The sequence below is a fragment of the Simochromis diagramma genome, unplaced genomic scaffold (assembly GCF_900408965.1).
Source record: "Simochromis diagramma unplaced genomic scaffold, fSimDia1.1 OVJJ01000271.1, whole genome shotgun sequence".
Lineage (NCBI taxonomy): Eukaryota > Metazoa > Chordata > Actinopteri > Cichliformes > Cichlidae > Simochromis > Simochromis diagramma.
Window position 1 is genome coordinate 1,728,979 of NW_024386909.1, and position 13,653 is coordinate 1,742,631.

At 38.4% G+C, this 13,653-nt stretch overlaps 1 protein-coding gene across 1 annotated transcript; it reads right to left on the reverse strand.

The window, feature by feature from the left end:
• Positions 1-546: 546 nt before the first annotated feature.
• Positions 547-7,517, reverse strand: LOC120736193 (B-cell receptor CD22-like). Its single transcript, XM_040036171.1, has 8 exons — positions 7,386-7,517; positions 7,035-7,102; positions 6,211-6,594; positions 5,579-5,884; positions 4,880-5,137; positions 1,792-1,879; positions 1,596-1,635; positions 547-1,425 (listed from the first exon to the last, which is right to left on the reverse strand). Exons 2-8 carry the CDS (start codon positions 7,075-7,077, stop codon positions 1,177-1,179), a joined length of 1,368 nt encoding a protein of 455 aa, XP_039892105.1. The 5' UTR covers positions 7,078-7,102; positions 7,386-7,517; the 3' UTR covers positions 547-1,176.
• Between the last annotated feature and the right edge of the window lie 6,136 nt (positions 7,518-13,653).

Sequence of the window (13,653 nt, forward strand, 5' to 3'; positions counted from 1 at the left end):
TGCTGTCTTGCTGACTTTTCCTTGGTTCACAGAATATCTGATAGAGCAGCTGATATTCTTTCTGTCATGGTCTGGGTGAGTGCCAGTGTTTATCTCTTGAGCCGGCAGTTCAACCTCTCGGAGGAGCCACTGTGTTCCTGCTCATTGCTCTCACCTGTGGGTAATTAAGCTGTGGACTGTAAAGGCCACCACACTCAACCACTCTTTGCCAGATTCTCAGCTAACTACAGTTAGTGCAGGCCACCACTGTGTTTTGTACACTTTAATAGCAAATTACCTTGTCTCACCTTTTATCGCTCTTTCATGACTACTCACCAGATTACCAGACGCAAATCTCCACCATACTACAGTGGAGAGCTCTACCTGGATAGTAGGTAAAAGGGTCTGCACACTGACAATTACCCTACAGTACACCTATTTGGGTTATGACAAACTTTGAAGGAGAATTCAGGCTGGACAATTCAAAACTTCAGGACAGAACACTTTAATTTGTTTTATTCATTCAAAAGATTGTTTAAAAAACCCATAGAAGTCACCTTTTTATTGTTGTATTTATTAAGAGATATGTATTACTTACAAGAAAGCCACCACACAAATAGGATTTGTAGAATATGATGGTGGACATTTAAGAGATTATACAGTGTTTAAAATGTGTTCACCTTTAATAGTTGCATAGTCTGTTTAACACTCATCGAGAGCATTTTTCTGCAGAATAATTACAACTTACTAATTATATTACGTTGTGGAGGTAAACACAGACGACACGAGAGCTCTCGATAAACACTGCTCGTTTATTACTCCTCCAGTGGTCCACCACAACATTTTATTTTTTTTTAAATGCAACTTGCTGTCACAAGATAGTGACATCAAAACTAAAGACAGATATTCAACATGCTCATGGAGCTGACATCCCACTTCATTCAGAAAGTTGGAGCAAGTGAAGGAGAGAGTTAAAAATCACATTGAGTTCTTTTCTCCACCAGAATACTAGCATTGATGTTTGACGGGAATGCATTCTAAAAGCTGTCTGTGTCTACTTAAATGAAAAGCCAGATGACCTATTAAAGAAATTCTTGGTAAGTTGGAAAAGGAACTGTTGGCAGTCACAACGACATATTTTCATGTAAATGCTCCACATTTATATTTTATTCTTCATAGACTGTAAACAGATACTTCTCATTTTTTCTTCACCTCAGCGTAGAGTTCCTCTTGGCCATTAACTCTCTGTGTTAAGCTGTTTTCTGGCTTGTTGACTATCACCTGTGCGTACACCGTACCCTGCTGCTGCCCTCTGTCCTGCATTGAGTCAGAGGATGCTTCATATCCCAGCTTAGAGAAGCTGACCTCTCCATAATGGATGTTTTCTTCCTCTTTTTCTGTGTTATTTGCTGGCCCTTCAACAACCTGCTCTTCATGAGGTTGAATCTATTAAAAAAACACATAAGAAAATCTGTGATGTAGACCTGTTGAGTCCATTCTTAATCATGTTTTTAGAAATTTGAAAGCATGTGACTGTGGCTGTTATAGAAATACAGAAGTAAATATTCATGGAAACAGGCAGGTAAAGTGATTGAACAAATTTAGTATCTTCTTACCTGAGTGTGTTGTATAGTTTGACGCATTGACTTTAAGCACCTGGACAACATAAGAGGCAATAAAATAAAATATTTTTATACTAAATATATGTGTGAGTAAATCTAAGCTTGGTGGGGGAAAAAAACACATTTTATTGTGCAGCTAAAATATGAGTGACAAAATATCATGTTTCCTACTGTCATGTGTGATACTTGCCAAAGAAATATTGTCAAGCAAATTAGTAAGATGGTCCCAGTGATTCCTCCAAGAACTAGTCCCAGTGTGAAGTGATCATTCTGCTCTCCTGGTACAAGATAAATATGAAACACCATGTGAGTCAAACATTGTATAATAATCTAGACACAGAAAGACAGCCATTGCTAAAGTTTTTTCACATCCTCTTTAAATTTCAGTGTAGCAATGTAACTGAAAAATAAGTAAAAGCATCCAGTCAAGAAGAAAAGGGCGCCAAGGTCTGTGGCTATAGACTGTGTTGCTTTTGATGAGAACCCAAATATAGACAAAACGAGGTGTGGAAACAAACATAAATTTAACCAAGGGTGAGACGTTTATTTAGGCTTAACACAAGAACACAAACTAAAGAGAAAATTAGAACACAAAAGTAACCTAAACTGGAAAACTACAAGGAACCTAGAAAACTATGAAACCTGGAGAGACAAGGAAAGACAAGAATGAGTGACAACTTACAACATAAAAACAAAAGAGGGTGATGAGGGAAAAGGAAACAAACAGGGAACACAGCCGGGGTGATGAAACATAATGACAAGACAGTCCTGTTTTACTTTGACACGACCCTGTCAAAGTAAAACAGGAAACACTAAGGTGCAGACTAAAAACACGTGGCTAGACACTGGTAGTGATGTGCGATACCACTGATTTCCTTTCTGATCCGATACCAAGTAATATTCAGGGTGGTATCGACGATACTGATCCGATACCGATACTTTGTACAAAAATGTATTTTATTTATTGGATCTCAAGTTATAGCGTCATAATGATTACAGGACATCAGATTTCTTGTTCTTATCACTTAATAATGCAGGGTTCATCATATAGAAATAAAAAAACTGAAGTTGTGCCTATTTGAACACCTTGCCTGGCTGCAGCACTAAAGGACTCCGTGAGAGACGTCACCTGTCCCTCTCCTCCTCTTCAGTTTGCCTCAACATACGCTCGTCATATTCTGTGATATGATTTACTTTGAGGTGTTTGATGAGGTTAGTGATGTTGCCACAACCATACATGCTAACCCTCCCGATTTTTCCGGGAGAATCCTGAATTTCAGTGCCCCTCCCGAAAATCTCCCGGAGCCACCATTCTCCTGAATTTCTCCCGATTTTCCACCCGGACAACAAAATTGAAAAACCATATCGCAGAATTCATAGCGCGGCCCAGCCAATTCCAGTTAGTTTTAATATTACTCTTATTTCTCTTTCTGGGTCGAAAAAAAACTTTTAACATATTTTCAGGTGAGAATGTAGCTGTGTAAACTTCAAATATCTGAGCCGATCGACACATCGTCTTCAAACCCCCGCGGTCTTTCACTACTCGGATTAAACATGATAGATAAGTCACTTTGATAACTTAAAAATGTTATTGTTTGGCTTTTTCAGTGTTTTATTTGTTCGCGAGTAAATTGGTTTGGCTGAGAATAAAGTTATTAGATTAGATTAAATTTAACTTTATTAATCCCTCAGGAGGGTTCCTCCGGGGTTTTCACACAGCTGAATAAACGTCAAACAGAAAACTGATTTAATAGAAGTGTGAGACGGTCGAGAGTTTAAGTCAGCGCCCGGTTATATTTTAGATAGCAAGGAGCAGACAGCAGTTTCACTCCACCGAGGGAGCTCACGTCATACTACCCGGCTTTCTTTAGACCACGAAGGCCGGGTCCTCAAGTGGAAGCAGCCTCTGAATTTGGACATCCCTGCTGTTTCCGGGCCGGCCAATAATAATGGTGATATTTAACGTATTTTATCCGATAAATAAACACTGTAAAATGTATTTATCACCCCCCCCCCCCCAGCAGCCTTTTTGAATGTCTCTCTAATTCTGAGGTCTCAAGGTTGGCACGTATGGCCACAACATCTCACTATTTGCCACATGTATCGCAAACCACATCTCGGCTGTTTGTGGATGTAAAATATGTCCACAAATTACTCCAATTACGCTCAGCCATTGTTGTGAGTGCGCACGCCAGAGGCTGCCAGACATTTATACGGCCGTATTTCGCACATGACTATGAAAGGCGGAAGAGGAAGTAGTTCCTTTGAATGTAGACAATCCGAATGATATAGTTTCTTTCCACTGTGTTCCTGTTAATGATAAACTACAAATTTACCCTAAACTACTAAAATATCGATGTTTTAATGTGAGAATCGATTCTAGAACATAAATGATTGGTATCGGAGGAATCGATATTTCAGGATCGATCCGCACATCACTAGACACCGGGCCAGAAGGAAGGAACACACAGGGGAACGAGACAGACTGGGAAAAGAGGGAAACATGGAAACAATTAAGAAAGACAAGACACAAGGAGTGTGTGTGTGTGAGAGAGAGAGGAAGGGAGTGAGTGACACTGAGGGAGAGAGAGACAAGATGGGCTGGGGAGAAGAAATATGATGCAGGAGACAGGGGCAAAGGGGAACACCTACATGAGAGAGAAACATACATGAACGGGAAGACAAATTTTCACAGGATGCAGGGATGATGGAAACGCAAAAGGAGCCTAACACAAGAAAGCATAACACAGGCAAACACGAAAATTTCAGACACAGAGTCAACTAAACTTTAGGCTGAGTGTAACACTAAACGTAACCTGTCTTAAAAATGCAAAGGCACAAAACCCCAATAACCTCAAAGCTAAAAAATAGAAAACTAAAACATGACAACACAAAGAAATCACAAAACACAATAAAATCAAAATGCTGGGACAAATGACTCAGAGCCATGACAAAAGAGGAGAAAAGCAAGTCATCGGTTCTTAACAGCTCTGTTAAGAAAAAAAATAAAACAAAATAAGGGAAAACAAAAATAAATAAACAAAGAGAAGAAATAATAATAATAATAATAATAATAATAATAATAATAATAAGTAAGACAATTTAAGGTCAATAAATATTTTCAAGTCTAACGCATGAACAACCACACATTATAGGATAAAGTACATAATTTGAACTTCATCAAGCTAAATGTACTTCCTTCTCAACTCACTTTTAACGAATACGACAAAAAATGATTATAAAAACAGCTTTTGAAACTTAGTGCTGAGTAATTTTACCTCCAACAGTCAAACGAATCTCTGATGTCTGATTACCCAGATCATTAGTGGCCACACAGTAATAAACTCCTCCATCTGTTACATTGAAGCTGTAAATCTCTCCTTCAGATACTTTCACAGCTCCATCTCTGCTCTTCTTGAACCAGGTGAAGCTGCTGACTGGAGGTTTGGCTCTGCTGGAGCAGGTCAGGTTCACCCAGCTGCCTGCTGACACCAAAGCTGATGGACTGATGGATGCTGAGGTGTCTTTAGGAGAATCTGGAGAAACAAAAATGGAAAGAATTATCCCATAAATCATGTTGGTCTCCTGAAACTTTTACACATGTCCCTGCTGCAAGACACCTGAATAAAATTAGTAGGTCATTAGCAAGACTTGACTGAATGCTGAGGTGGCAATCCCAACCCGACTCAAGTAAATGTAAGTAAATGTCAGTGCTTGGAAAAATGTACTTCTAAAAGTAATTTTATTGCACCATGTTCATTCACTCATGTGCTGCTGTAACATGAAACAAATGGCTGAATCGCCACCTCAGCATGCAGTCAAGTTCCACATAGTCTTGCAAATGACCTACTAATTTGATTCAGGTGTAATGCATCAGGGATACGTGGAAAGGTTTCAGGACACCAGCCCTCCGGGACTGCAGTTTGACACGTGTGTCTTGAAGGCTTCAGTTCAACAACAAACTCTGATTGTCTTACATGAAACACTGAGAGTCTCTTCTGTTTCTGCTGTCTTGGTGTCTTTTCCTTGGTTCACAGGATATCTGGCAGAGCAGCTGATCTTCTTTCCATCATGTGTGTCTGACAGAGTGATGTTCTGCTGGATTTTAGTTGTAAAGCTTCCATCTGTGTTTTCCTCTATTTTGTTGTGAGAGTCTTGTTGGAGATTCCAGGTGAGTTGAGGAGGGGAGTGTGGACAGGGAGTGAGAGCTGAGCAGGTTATAGTGACAGACTCCTTCTCCTTCAGATCACCTGAGATGGTGATATTTGGCCTCCAAGGAGAATCTGTGGTTTCACATAAAATCACACTGCTCTTTGCACCACTGATTAAAATCTGCAAGCCTAATGCTTTCAAAACCTGTTCTAAATTCATACTTTGTTTTATAAATGTAATCAAGTCTTGAACATAAAAGTGGAGCAGACGTTATAATAAGAAACAATTTTCTGAGTGTCATGCTGGGACAATCATTACAACTTTAATACAAGATTTGCTCAAGTGATATTGATTATATTCAAAAAAATAGATCAAAGACTAGATAGTCAGTACTAAATGTTAGTTTAATGTTAATGTAATACATAAACAAAAAATAAACAAACAAACATACTATTACCTCTGACTGTTATTTGAAGAGGATCACAAGCTGCTGTTGCCTTGAATGGTTCACTCTCTACTCTGAAGAAGTATGTGTCTGTGTAGTTTGTGGTTAAATTAGAAAACAGAGTGGTGCAGTCTCTCTGACTCAGGTTCCCAGTAATACTTATTGGATAGATGCTAACTGCTCCACTACTGTTGAAGATCACATTGTTTGCCTCGTTGGCAAATTCGGGATTATTTTTAATCCACACTCCAAAAATTTCACTTTTGTTGTTAAATTTCTGTTCTTCTTTGAGTCTGAAGCTACATGGGATTTGCAAACAAGATCCACTCAGTGCTTCCAGCTGCTTTGATGCAGTTATGAAAAGGTCTGCTTTATAGGAATAATCAGCCAAAGCACCTGTAAATACAATTTAATGATTAATCCATTCACACATCAGTTTTAAACAAAATAACTACATGTTTTTCTACTCCCAAACAAAACTCTCATCTCTCATTAAATATTTGCTACACTTTAGTTAGCGTGAAAAAAAATATTTGCATATTTCCATTTTAAATTAAACATTTAGCTGATATTCCAGAGATGGTAGGAACATTTCCACCACCATCTGCTGTTTGGATGTAAGATGGAAATCTTCATAATCAGAGTTTCAAAAACTGTCTATTGTAATGCTTGAAAGTGCCACCAAAGTTTTTTGTTCCTTAGGTGTTAACATTTTGTACAAAAACATTTTAATTTAAAGTCAGTACAAAAAGTAGGTCTATGTTCACTCTGTTAGTAAATGAAGTTTACGTTGTAAAATAACTCCAATAATGACTTTGAAATACTGAAATACTCACCTGAAACAAACAGGACAATCAGTAACATGCTGACTGTCTCCATGTTCACACACAGACTACTCTACTGCCTGGATTAAAAAAAGACAATTTCATGTATGGAGTTCTAACACTGTACTTAATATTTTTAAAGCTGTTTTATCATAAAAATGTTCCTTCTTCATTCATACAGTTCTTGTTTTTATTTTCTTGTAGGACTTTGGTTTAAAACATGGTGAAATATAAAAAATGTAACACAAAGCAGTTCATATAAAACTTGAACATCAGTAAATAAGATAACTTTATATGTGCCTGTCAGTGCAATGAAAGAAAAGTAAAAAGTTATTGAATAAAAGCAATAAAATGTTTCCTTACCAAACAATCCCAAGTGTAGAATTATTGTTTTGCAGTTTTAGAAGAATTACAGTGGACCGTGTCGCCCAGCCGATGTTGGAAAGAAGGAAGTACAGAAAGAGAACTTGTTTAAGAAAGTGCAATAAAGTCAGTTTATCACAAAGCTGCTGGAGGCGTCACTCGATGCCTCTGAGAAAAACTCTTCAGTTCTGCTGATATCCTGTGATAGATAAGACTTCCTTAAAATACAGTCACAGTGAAATCACTTTTCTACAAGTACTTACATTTACATGTATCTTTTAGCACATCTGCAGTGACTGCATCAGCACTAAAATTAATCACAAAGTGTGGGAAAGAGCACAGTAACACTACAATTTGGTTGTTGAGCAGCAACACCAGGCATTTGATTTCTGGCACATGAGTTTAGTTGTGGAAAAATCCTATTTTATATCTGAGCTCAATAAATGTTTAGCCATTTTTAATTTATCCATGTTGTAATGAGGCCACAAATGTAAATTTGGATTTGGGAAATATTAATTATTATGATACATGAGAAATATAAACTATTAAATCCCCCCATCTAATGAACTAACATGTATCTATAGATATAGATAAATGACAAATACTTTCTAATTTTACTGGTCAAAATGCAAAACCCTAATCAGTCCATCTAGTAGATTATTTAATAAAACATTACGGTACAAATATTACAAATTGTTCATCTGAATTAGTTTATTCCCAAAATCAGATCTCAGTGAATACACGTACTGGCTTGCTGTCGTAATGATCGTTTAAGTGGTCCAGTCTACTTAAGATCAAAGTGGGCCATATGTGGCCTGTGAGGTAAAATGAATTTGACACACCTGATGTAGAGTTCTTCATGGAATTGGTTTCCATGTTCAAGGAGCTTCATGGGTTCATCACCAAGCACAATGCAAAGCATAGACTACAGTGGCATAAAGCACACCAGCACTGGACTCAGTGCAATGGAGACGTGTTCACTGGAGTGATGACCTTTGACGTTTACCAGGATTTGCTCATTCAGTGCTGTTCTGCTTGTCTTGTGGCCTGTTGATATCCAGCTTTAATAGTAGTTGTTAATGGAAGATCGCTGAGCTAACAGGTGCTTTACAGTCAGGGTGGAAACTGGTCTTCTGCTCAATCATACGTCTCACATGTGTTACACGTCACGCATGTCATTGGTTCTGCTATTATAGTACAGATACAGTGACTTAAAATGGACAGCAGATCTGTGATGGGCCCTTAGCTGGACCTTGGCTGGTCTTTGAACTTAATAACATCTCTTCTAGTGACATCAAAGAACAACTCAGTCTGAAACCAAGAACATGTATTCTTCAGTGTGATCTATGTGTACAGTACAGTTTCAATTCACACGTATCCATAAAAGACCCAAAGTTCTTCACAAAGAAAAAACAAAAACAGGTTATTGGAGTATTTTATAGATTTTGTGACAATTAAAGCCTAAAATACTCTTTTCATAAACACTACAAAGAACACTTGTGACACTCACAGTGCAGCTCTGGTGAAGCCTACTTCTTACTTATCCAATTTGATTGATCGGCCAGGAAGCCAAGAACCCACACATGCACTGGTTTATGACTAAAGAATTACGGCAGATCTTTCAAAAATTGCACGAACAATGGAAGACCTGCATCTAATTTATTATGAAATTGTAGCTCTACACATAGCCATTTGACAAAGAAATACTTTGGTTCCTCTATTGCGTAGTGTTTTCTTGAGATTGCAGAATAAAATGAAACAGAATTACAATACAATATATGAACTAGATGCTCCCAATGTCAGAAAAAAATAGTAATGAAACACCCAAAGACTAAAACAATGTAAAAGTAGAGTCAGTCTTGTCCTTCCTGATTATGTTCAACAAAAGAGGAAGTCACTGTGACAGTCTAAATCTTCACCCTTAAATATTTGTTTTTTCTGTCACTCACTCAAAGCTTGTAAGTTTAACCTTTTAATCGAGTGAAAAAATTTCAGCACAACTAAACAGCAGGTACAGACAGAGTACACGCTGTTTAGGAAAGTGCAGTTTTCTTGCATGCAAAGTAAAATATGTTCTTATAAGAACATAAGAACAAGAAATTCAGTGGCTCTGTGACAGATTCACAGCCTCTGTCTCACGCTATCTCCCCCTATTCTAGCTTTGATAGGCTGCACTGCCCAGCTGGCTGCATTTATAAAATCAAACTTCCAGTGTTAAAGCTGAAGAGAAAAATTTCAATCTTTGTGTGTACATCAGCTTCAGTACTAACCAGTATCACAGCAAAGCATTTACTGTGGTATTATGTGGTTGGTTTGATCTACCATATCTATGTTTTCCATCCTGCAGTGTTTTGCTTAATGATATGCTTTTAGCTTCTAGTCAGTATTAAGTCATTACAATTTTATTTATACAGCGTCAAATCACAAAAAACAGTCGCCTCAAGATACTTTACATTGTAAGGTAGATCCTAAATTAATACATACAGAGAAAAACCAAAATAATAATTTAACCCCCTATGAGCAAACACATTTGAGAGAGTCTGATACATTTATTAACAAAGTGCTCAGTTTTTACATACTGAAATTATATTTCAAACAGCACCAGGCCATAAAAGGGTTAATCATCAGTAAATGTCTAAGCTGTAACTTAAGATCAGCAAACAATATGTGTTTCATTGCAATGTAAATGATCACACCAAAGCTTTGAAGGAACTACATTCAATTCACATGTACATACTCTGCAAACAAATTAGGCATCAGTACTCGAGTAAAATTAGAAATGTATATCACATGAAGCAGATTTTGAAGGAAGTGATGAAAATAGAAGTTACTCTGCTCTTACAAGATAAGCACCCAGATGTTTTGATGTGATAGCCCTACATGGCTGAGCTGAAGGACAACAGGAAAGAGTCACTGCTGATCACAAAGAATGTCCATTAAAAAAATTTCCACTCACAATATGAATATCAATATTACAAAAATCAGTGTAGCCAGTGTATTTAAACCCTCAGTTTCCACCAGTTCCTTGTCATGTCATTGTAGATATTATGTTTGCGTTCCCACCTGTTTTCAGTTGTTCAGCCAGCCATTCAGTCTTTCAGTCAGTCAGTCCTGTCGTTCCTGCTCTGTTCTTTCACTCGCTCCAGTAAAACATCATCATTCTACACCGTGAGTCCAGTGTTTGGGTCATCTCTTCCTCGCCTCCACACACAACCTCTGACACAGTCATAAATCTTAAAAGGCTCTACCTACAACCAGATCAAAGTTTTCCATGCTGTTGGTTTAAATCTCAACACATCCGTGCATAAACTGTGTGACCACATTGAAATGTCCAAAGACAAAAAAGCACCATCACCACCCTCAATCAGTAAATAAACTGTTATTATAGTAAGTTATATTTATAAAACCCACAGATCCTTTACCCAGCAAACTGGCACCACACCCAGCTTCCATAAATCATTGCTCTGCTAGTCAAAAGGCAGATACACCACTCCTTTACAACACACACCAAATCATTCCACAAAAATTCCATCTTTGTCCTCCTGTCCTTCATCTTTCAGTGTACCAAGGTATATGCAGCAACCAATTACTTTACGTGTGTCTGCAACCAAACCTCCTCGTTTTCACTCCCAGCACTGGAGAGTCTTGCGTCAGTTGTTCTCAATAGGTCACATGATAGGGTGAGGCAGGGTCTCGTTGACTGTTATAAGTAATTACCTAGCAGTGTCCAACATTTGAAACATGGAGAGCTTGAAGACAAAATAAATTTCTTACCCACTTATTTAGATAATTCAATTCAATTTTATTTATATAGCGCCAAATCACAACATAAGTCGCCTCAAGGCGCTTCATAGATACAGAGAAAAACCCAACAATCACATGACCCTCTATGAGCAAGCACTTTGGCAACAGTGGGAAGGAAAAACTCCCTTTTAACAGGAAGAAACCTCCGGCAGAACCAGGCTCAGGGAGGGGTGGCCATCTGCTGCGACCGGTTGGGGTGAGAGAAGGAAGACAGGCTAAAAGACATGCTGTGGAAGAGAGACAGAGGTTAATAACAGATTTGATTCAATGCAGAGAGATCTGTTAATACATAGTGAGTGAGAAAGGTGACTGGAAAGGAAAAACTCAATGTATCATGGGAATCCCCCGGCAGCCTATGTCTATTGCAGCATAATTAAGGGAGGATTCAGGGTCACCTGGTCCAGCCCTAACTATATGCTTTAGCAAAAAGGAAAGTTTTAAGCCTAATCTTAAAAGTAGATATAGTTTCTGTCTCCCGAATCCAAACTGGAAGCTGGTTCCACAGAAGAGGGGCCTGAAAACTGAAGGCTCTCCCTCCCATTCTACTTTTAAATACTCTCGGAACAACAAGTAGGCCTGCAGAGCGAGAGCGAAGCGCTCTAATAGGGTGATATGGTACTACAAGGTCATTAAGATAAGATGGGGCCTGATTATTTAAGACCTTGTATGTGAGGAGCAGGATTTTGAATTCAATTCTGGATTTAACAGGAAGCCAATGAAGGGAAGCCAAAACAGGAGAAATATGCTCTCTCTTTCTAGTCCCTGTCAGGACTCTTGCTGCAGCATTTTGGATTAGCTGAAGGCTTTTCAGCGAGTTTTTTGGACATCCTGATAATAATGAATTACAGTAGTCCAGCCTGGAAGTAATAAATGCATGAACTAGTTTTTCAGCGTCACTCTGAGACAGGATATTTCTAATTTTAGAGATGTTGCGCAAATGGAAGAACGCAGTCTTACATATTTGTTTAATATGTGCATTGAAGGACATGTCCTGGTCAAAAATGACTCCAAGGTTCCTCACAGCATTACTGGAGGCCAAGGTAATGCCATCCAGAGTAAGAATCTGGTTAGATACCATATTTCTAGGCTTTTCAGGGCCGAGTACAATAACCTCAGTTTTATCTGAATTAAGAAGCAGAAAGTTAGCGGCCATCCAGGTCTTTATGTCTTTAAGACATTCCTGCAGTTTAACTAATTGGTGTGTGTTATCTGGCTTCATGGACAGATAGAGCTGGGTGTCATCTGAATAGCAGTGAAAATGTATGCTATGTCTTCTAATGATGCTGCCTAAGGGAAGCATGTATAATGTAAACAGAATTGGTCCTAGCACTGAACCCTGTGGAACTCCATAATTAACCTCAGTGTGTGAAGAGGACTCTCCATTTACATGCACAAACTGGAGTCTATTAGATAGATATGATACAAACCACTGCAGTGCAGTACCTGTAATACCTACAGCATGTTCTAATCGCTCTAATAGGATATTATGGTCGACAGTATCGAATGCTGCACTAAGGTCTAGCAGGACAAGCACAGAGATGAGTCCACTGTCAGAGGCCATAAGAAGATCATTTGTAACCTTCACTAAAGCTGTTTCTGTGCTGTGATGAGCTCTGAAACCTGACTGAAACTCTTCAAATAAACCATTCCTCTGCAGATGATCTGTTAGCTGTTTGACAACTACTCTTTCAAGGATTTTTGATATGAAAGGAAGGTTGGAGATGGGCCTATAATTAGCTAAGACTGCTGGGTCTAGAGATGGCTTTTTGAGTAAAGGTTTAACTACAGCCAGCTTGAAGGCCTGTGGTACATAGCCGATCATTAGAGATAGGTTGATCATATTTAAGATCGAAGAATTAATTAATGGCAGGACTTCTTTGAGCAGTTTTGTAGGAATGGGGTCTAAAAGACACGTTGATGGCTTGGAGGAAGTAATTATTGAAGTTAACTCAGAAAGATCAATTAGAGAAAAAGAGTCTAACTTAACATCAATGGTACTAAGAGTAGCTGTAGATAATATTACATCTGTGGGATGATTACTGGTAATTTTTTCTCTAATGATAAAAATTTTATTTGTGAAGAAGTTCATGAAGTCATTACTAGTTAACGTTAAAGGGATGGTTGGCTCAATAGAGCTCTGACTTTTTGTCAGCCTGGCTACAGTGCTGAAGAGAAACCTGGGGTTGTTCTTATTTACTTCAATCAGTGATGAATAGTAAGATGTTCTGGCTTTGCGGAGGGCTTTCTTATAAAGCAGCAAACTATTTCTCCAGGCTAAATGATGATCCTCTAGATTTGTGACTCGCCATTTCCTCTCCAGATTACGAGTCATCTGCTTTAGGGTACGTGTTTGAGAATTATACCACGGAGTCAGGTACTTCTGATTAGAGACCTTAGTTTTCACAGGAGCTACAGTATCCAGAGTCGTACGTAGTGAGGAGGTGAAATTATTAACAAGATAATC